Genomic DNA, 7,996 nt, shown 5'->3' on the forward strand with positions numbered 1-7,996 from the left:
TCCTCCTCCTCCTCCTCCTCCTCCTCCTCCTCCCTCTGCCTCCTCTGGCTCCTCCAGCTCCTCCTCCTCTTCCTTTTTCTCCTCCTCCCGTACTTTCAATGGGGCCCAGGGCTTATGCATGATAGGTATGTACTCTACCACTGAGCCACACCTCAGCTTGTCACATCTTCTTTTCCAGGTCACCCTGCACACAGGACTGGAGGTGCCAACAAACCTGGGGCGGCCAAAACTGTCAGGCAACTAGCCTGGTGGCCAGCTGCCCAGGTGGCTGTGACCTGAGGCTCTCACAAGCAGAGCTGGGCCACAGAGCAAGGGCATGACAGCAATTCTTAGGTGTGTCCCAACAGCCAATAACATCTGAAGATGGTTTCTTTGTGGGATGAGGAATAAGCCTGTGGGCCACATAGACCACACTGTGATTGCCACAGTCAGTGGTGGTCATACATAATGCCTCCTACCTTCATTCCACACACATACTTCTGAGCTCATTGCCCCCAGGACTCCCTCGAGGGAGCACTTGAGAAAGCCTCAGTTTCTTCCTTGTTTTCTGCCATCTGAAGGCAATTTTTTTTAAATGTTTTGGAGGGAGAGAAGGCAGATTTCGAGATTGACATCCTAAGAAGAGAGAGTCAGCAATTGTGATATCACTCTGTGCCTGTGTGTTACCTGCTTCAGGGCCACTGCCCCTCCTGGAGTTCCAAGTTGGCAGTCTGTTCCCTCTGCTGGGAGAAACTCCTTGGGAAGTTTGGCCCTGGTCTTCAAAATATGATACACCACCTGCAGAGTAATTCAGGACCGGTGGGGAGGGACACTAATCATAAAAGGGCTTCCTTAGGGCCTTTATTAGCAGTTCTCTCTCTCTCTCTCTCTCTCTCTCTCTCTCTCTCTCTCTCTCCCTTAGGGCCTTTATTAGCAGTTGTGCTCTCTCTCTCTCTCTCTCTCTCTCTCTTCCTTAGGGCCTTTATTAGCAGTTGTGCTCTCTCTCTCTCTTCCTTAGGGCCTTTATTAGCAGTTGTTCTCTCTCTCTCTCTCTCTCTCTCTCTCTCTCTCTCTCAGAGGCACATATGCATACATGGTATGTGTGACAATCTGCTACATTTCTTTCATTCAGTTCTTAGTTGTTAATCATAAATGGAAACACTAGAACTTGAAAGACAGTGACACGTTTTCCCCGGGTGGTGGCTTTTTCTGGAATCAGCTTCCAAAGAGATTAAAGGAAGTATGTCCACACTGCCTTCCTGGGCTGAGTCTCAAGCACAGAAACAGCAGACCTGGGAAGGCCTTACATTGCAGTGTGCACCCCTGGCCTCACCCAGTGCCCTCATGGAAGCCTCACGGACCGCCCTGATGGCAGACAGGGGTGACTCTGCTGTGACGGGACAGGGATTCTGGGAGAAGACTGGAACTGGATGGCAACTTGTCCTGCAACTTGTTTCTTTCCACATGAGCCAGGGTTCCCTGGAGTATGGGTAAGGCCTCCTCCTTCTTGTGAACCTGACCTTGCCTGTGAGGTCCATGGAGAGTCAGCCTGCCCTCCTCCCTTCCTTTCCATGTCCTGCAGTCTCCAGCTCTGCCTGGTAGCTATTTTGCTTTCTCCTTTGGAAAGAATATTTTATCAGGCATTTCATTCTACATGGAGGAATGACTTGTCTATCTGCTAGGCTCATTTTTATCAGACTCACCTGCACACCGGCACCAACTGTGCTTCCTCAGTCATCTCTGTGCCCAGACCCTGCACCTGTTTCCAAGTACCCACCACTGGGCTGCACAGACCCACCAGTCCTACCTCAGAGCTCCTGCTCGTGGCCCTTGTCTCCTCAAGACGCAGTCTGCAAGGCCATCTGCCCAGCATCTTCCAGGAGCTACTCAGCACCTGACCCTGGAATCGCCTGCTTTGTGGAGACTCTGCTCTGGCCTCTCTGGACTCTTCTTGCTGAGTGGTCTCATGCTCAGCTTCTCATCCCCCATCTAGAGCCCTCAGGGTGATGCACAGGGCTCTTTCTACCATGTCCTCAGTTGCTCAGCAGCTCCTGCTACCCCTTTCCTGTGGAAGGCCCCAGTGGAGGGAGGAGCAGGTGACTTAGAGTGAAGAAGATGGAGGCGCCTCTTGCCTTCCTGGGCCCAAGGAGCTGCATGTGGCCATGGTCAGCGAGTGCCAGTGTCTGGCTCTCTTGTGGAAGAGTTCAGAAGCCCTGGAATAAGAGCAGGACTGGGAAGGCTAGTCAGGGGAGCCTCACAGTCTCCAAAACCTGGGTCACCAGGGAGCCTCAATCCTTTGGGACTGTCAGTCACCCACTTGGGGAGCAGGAGCCACGTAACCATGCCTGGACCTGTGAATGGCTTTGGGGACATGAGGAAATGGCCACAATTCTAAGTGGCTTTTTCTTTTTCTCTTTTTTCCTTTTTTTGGTGCTGGAGAATCCAACCCATGACCTTGACCTTGCATATGCAAATACTCTATCACTGGCTGCACCTCCAGACCCGCAGTCCTCCAAGAGAACTCTTGATTGTTGTTTTTGTTGTTTTTCCTTCTTTTAGTTTTGGTTTATTTGAGACATGGTCTCACATTGTAGCCCAGGCTGGCCTGGAACTCACTATATAGCTCAGGCTGGCCTGGAACTCACAGCAATCCTCCTGCCTCTACCTCCTCAGTGCTGAGATTACAGGGGTGAGCTACCACACCCAGTTCTGGCGGCCTCTTTAAGGAGAAGGGTCCTTGAAGTTGAGTGACAGCCAACTCCCCACCCCCCAAAGCAGCCTGAGTAGGGAGCGAGGTGTCTCTCTTCCCTCACCAGAGCCCAGAAGCAATATGCTGATACAAGGGACAGCTCAGGCAGCTCTGCACAGTCACTCCCCTGCCTTCTGCACAGAGCACCTTTCAGGGACAAGAATGCACCCAAGAGTGAAAGGTGGAGCCACGTCACACATGGGGTTTTGAAAGATGAGAAAATTGAAGGTACTTAATTTCCCATGCCAGGAAGGCCCCAGAATTCTGAGTGACAGATCAGTCTTGTCACTGTGAGTCCTTACTACTTGGCACTGTGGTGACATTTCTTCTGTACACAATGTCAAGATGAGGCTTTGGTTAGACTGGCTGAAAAAGAGCCTGGTGTGAATCTGTCCAGTATCTGTGAGAAAGGAATTCAAGATAGCTCTGTAGCCAGTTCTCTGGGTGGGTCAATGAATGTCATTCTCTTTTAAATGAGTGTCCTTTACGACACCACATGTAGCACCCCAGCTCCTCCCTCATGACAGGGCAGTAGCACCCACAGCCCAGGCTTTTCCTACTCTGTCCTGTCTGGAAACAGGGTCTAGTTTTGGAGGACGGGATGCCTGGCCTAGGCACAGTGACAGTGTATGTGGTCTAGGCTGCATCTTTAGCCCTGTATGTGCTCCAAAAATGCCCTTAGCCTCCCTGGAGCCCAGAAGGCTCTAGATCCATGAAGCAATATACTGACACCAGGGTAGCCCTGGAACACAGGGCTCTCTCTCAGCCCTCTCAGGTCAAGAGCAGAGTGCAGAATTCCATGTGCACATAACTTCCTCCAGGTACATTAGCATGTCAGTCTTAATTCTAACTTGAGTGAAAGGCCTAGTCCTTGAGTGGAGGCAGGAGTCAACACAGGTGACTTGGACTCGCCAGTCGTGAAGCTGCCAGTTCCAAAGCCACCTATGGCTGAGAGGCAGGGAGAGTGGATGAAACCCTCTGGGGTCTTAACGTAGGGTGTGAAGAATACCATCCAAGGACTGTGGGAGTGACCTCAGGGCTTGTATCTCTTCTGATGTTTGTGGTAGGGCCTGTGTACTGAACAGCATTTAGCAGCATTCCTGGACTGTACCTTCTAGATGCCAGTAGCACCCTCAGTTAATGTGACAAACCTAGAGGTGATTAGCTGTCCTTTCAAAGCTTCTCTGGCTCTAGCTCGTGCTATTGGTCTGTTGTATGGTGACATTCATGGTGGTAGCAGTGTCCTCTCCTGTGTCACACAGGAAGCTTGTCCCAAAGCTGCCTGTCATGGTAATCCAACACAAGCATTCTCTACAGGTCCTCAGTGTGGCAGGTTGGGAAAGGGGTCACATTTCTGTTTACTGAAAATGGCATCCAACCTCTGGCTCTGTTCCTAGAAAAACAAGCCCTTCCCTTGATTCTTCTTGGCTACACTTTATTGGGAACAACCGGGACTTCTTGATGGATATGGGGACTTCAGCTGGTTACAGAAATTTCATTAGTTACTGTCAGCTGTTCAAAGCCCATGTTTGTCCTTGGAATTCTGGTACCTTGGGAACAGCCCATCGTCACTGACAGCCAGGTGTGGGGTACTGGCCATAGGTGGTCCTCGCAGCTTTGGTAAAAAAGTTGCCAAGCCAGGTGTGGTGGTGCATACCTGTAGACAGCACCCAAGGCAGAGGCAGAGGTAAGCTGATCTCTGTGAGATTGAGACCAGCCTAGTCTACATAGCGAGTTCCAGGCCAGCTGGACTATAGGAAACACTTTCTCAAAAAAAGGTTGCCAAGGTGAAGAGGGGTTTTGGGGTGGGACAGCAGGTACAGCCCTTAGAACCTATTTCTCAAGTTGTTTTTGATGTTGGCTCATGGCATGCACAGGAATAAATCTAATTGTTTTGTGCCTCAGTATCCCCACCTCAAATGGAACCAGGCATACCAACCTATCTCCTCAGTTGTATCGTAAGGATCATGGAATAGTCTCTCCTCTAGAGTCCAGGGCAAATGACTCATGTTCAATGGCTCAAATGTGGGTGACCTTTCCTGTGTTCTAAATGTCGTCATCCAAGCGTCCTGTGACTAGGCAAGTATTTATCACACAGCCACCTGCCTGTGAAAGAGGCATTTCAGGCAAGGCTCACATCAAGTATATCTCATTCATGGAGAGTCTGGCACTGTTTGAGGGTGCTGAACAGGCTAGACCTGACAGTAACCTCCTCCCAAGTGCTGAAGGCCTCTGCATGCAAGGTCCCCCTAAGCTAAGAAAGGACATTAGCTAGCCTTCTGCCTCCTGTTACCTCAGTTCTGGTTTCTGGAGGTCCCTCTCCCCATGGTCTTTCCCTTTTGATTTTCAAACAGCAGGAGTGACTTTGGAAGGCACATATGAATGTTGTAAGATGTGACTGAACTAACTTCAAGGGGCTGGCTGGTCACAAGTCACTTTCAGATAACTGACCATTCTTGGGAAGTCCTGGTGCAGGCTATGAAGAGGGGAGGGGTCATGACTTTTTTTCCATGAATGATGTTGACTTTGGTGGAAGAAGTTGGGACTTGACTCTTAGGTGAGGTGATTTCTTCAAGCAGTGCAGCTCACTGAGGGCCCAGCTGTCAGCCCAGACCTGGGAAAGACCTCAGAGTTTCAAGGCCAGCAGGGTGGCACTGGGCACCAAGTCTTTGGGCAAGGCTCTTAGCAGAGACCAAAACCAGGCCGTGGGTGGCTGGTGGTTGTGGAAGCAGGACATGGCTGCTTGAGTTGTGGTGGCCTTTCCAACTCCAAACCCCTGGAGACTAGACTTCCTAAGCACCTCACTTTCTCAGCACCGAGGGAAAAGTGGGGCACAGGCACAACAGAAAACATGAATGCATGATGTAGAATTGCCGCCTTTGTGCTATGCAGTGTATTGAGCATGAAAGGTGTTTGTGTAATGTTGGCAAAGGAATTTAACAGAAGCAAAAACTGTATATCCTTGTTTTGGCCCATTTTCCTGCCTTTCCTTGACTTCTCTCCCAACCCTCCCCACCACATCCATTCTGTCCCTAGTGGTTGGTATTTGGTGGCAGCTCTTGGTTCTTTGGCTGTTCATGTTTCATTGAAAACACGGAGATGTGGGCAGTGGTAAGGAAAGTAATTTTTTCTAATTTTTGTATCAGTATCCACAAGCGTTTGTATTTTTTGAATTGTAGACACTGTGTTTTCTGGTCTTTTGGGGGTTGAACTTCCTGTATTACCTTTTGGAAAACTTGAGTTTTACCACATTCTTAAACAGATTTGAAATAAATTCTTTTGACACTGCCAACAACTCGAAGTTAGGTGTGGTCTGTGGTCGCCAGTCAGGGGCCACTTCCTCATTTCTACAGACTGATACTGGCTGCCCACTGGTCAGTGTGATTCTGCTTCATGGGCCCCCAAATCTTGAAGTGATGACATGTGGCTTTAAATGACAAGGTACCAACTTCCCACAGCAGAGAAGTCATGGGTGCATTTGAAAAAAAACTGTGTGTGTGTGCCTGTGCACATATATGTGCATGTGGAGGTCAGAGGTCCATCAGGTACCATTCCTTACATACTGTCAACCTTGTTTTTTGAAACAGGTTCTTACTGGCTCCGAGCTCGCCAATTCCTAGCCAGCACGTTCCAGGAATCCATGTATCTCTGTCTTCCCAATGCTGGAATTATAAGTGCATACTGCCACATCCAGCTTTTAAAAGAAAATTTTATTTATGTGTGTTTTGCCTACATGTATATAAGTGTACCTCATGTGTGCAATGCCCATGGAGGCCAGAAGAAGGCATCAGATCTTCTGGAACTGGAGTTTTGGGTGGTTGTTAGCTGCCATGTGGGTGCTGGGAATTGAACCTAGGTCCTCTAGAAGAACAGCCTGCATTCTTAACCACTGAGCCATCTCTCCAGCCCCCCCCCCCACCCAGCTTTTTGATACATGGTTTCTAGGCTCAAACTTGAGTCCTCGGGCTTATATGGTAAGCCCATGAATTCATTTTTGCAAGAGGTAACAAGACTGGAAATATGTAAAAGTCCTCATATGGTTAAGATAAATAAGCCAGGTGTGGTGGCTCAGTAGTTACAAGACTAACACAAGAAGATCACAAGTTCAAGGCCAGCCTGGTCTACGTGCTGACATCCCATGCCAGTAACAAGATAAATCCATGAAAAAGTAGCTTGGGCTTCAGACCATCTTTGGGCAAACAACCTGAGCCAAGCATCAAGGAGATGGATGGGCCTTCAGCCATATGACTGAAACCACCCACACCTGGTCTGGAAACTGTCCTTCATGGCCTACCTCATGCCATGATCCTCATAAGTAGCAATATCTAATAGTCCCTAAGACTAGTTCCCACTGAACCACTAGATAGGGCTCAGCAGATGAGATAGGGTAGATTGAGCTTTGAGGGAGGCAGACTTAGAGGTTGAATACAAGTGTTTCCTAAGGGTGACCTTGAGATCAGCATGGAGGGGGCGAAGGAGAAGAGGCAGGACCCAACAGAGGCGATGTTAAGACCAATGAAAAACTGGGCATGGTCATTTATTTCTGCAATCCCAGTACTCAGAAGGCTGAGGCAGGAGCTTCGCCATGAGTTTGAGGTCTGCATGAGCTCATAGTGAGTTCCAAGCTGGCCAATGACTCTTCTCTCTCCTCTCTGGCTGCTTGCTCTGTATTGACCCATTCTTCCCTATACTTCCCCCCTACTCTCCTTGGTCTGGACAGCCCAGTGGTGTTCTGGCTCCCCATGGTGTCCTAGTTGCCTGCTGACATGTCTGTCTCTATTGTTCCATGTTCACAAGACCTGAATGTGTCACACAAATACAGATGAGTAGAGTCAGTTAAGACCAGCCAGAGTTGCCTCATTCAGGAAACCTGTCCAGAAGTTCACAGTTGAGCTCAGTGTCTTTCAGGACTGCTGTGCCCCTTTTATACATGTCCATGTGGTCACATAGTGGCTATGAGCCCAAGAGGGCAGGGACGCTGTTTGTCATACCTAGCATGACTTCTAATACGAGATGGTCAGGAAGGGATGGGGTATAGTGCAGGTAAAGTGCTTGGTGTACAAGTGTGAGGACCCGAGTTAATCCCAGGAACCCACATTTGATAAAAAGCCGGATGGAAGCCGGGTGTGGTGGCACACGCCTTTAATCCCAGCACTCAGGAGGCAGAGGCAGGTGGATGTCTGTGAGTTTGAGGTCAACCTGGTCTACATAGTGAGTTCCAGCCCAGCTGGGGCTACAGGGAGACCCTGTCTCAAAAAGACCAAAAAA

The 7,996-nt window shown here is 49.4% G+C and overlaps 1 protein-coding gene across 6 annotated transcripts in view; it reads left to right on the forward strand.

The window, feature by feature from the left end:
• The window catches only part of Trim67 (tripartite motif containing 67), a 50,221-nt gene extending 49,729 nt beyond the window's left edge, over positions 1-492 (forward strand). For all 6 annotated transcript variants that reach the window (XM_008845801.1, XM_008845796.1, XM_008845800.1 and 3 more), the window contains one exon: positions 179-492. In XM_008845801.1, coding sequence (XP_008844023.1) covers positions 179-244 — 66 coding nt within the window. In that variant the 3' untranslated portion in view covers positions 245-492. The remainder of the gene's footprint in view (positions 1-178) is intronic.
• Positions 493-7,996: the final 7,504 nt, after the last annotated feature.

This window comes from Nannospalax galili, unplaced genomic scaffold (genome assembly GCF_000622305.1).
Source record: "Nannospalax galili isolate Female #2095 unplaced genomic scaffold, S.galili_v1.0 scaffold702, whole genome shotgun sequence".
In the NCBI taxonomy this organism is placed as follows: Eukaryota; Metazoa; Chordata; class Mammalia; order Rodentia; family Spalacidae; genus Nannospalax; species Nannospalax galili.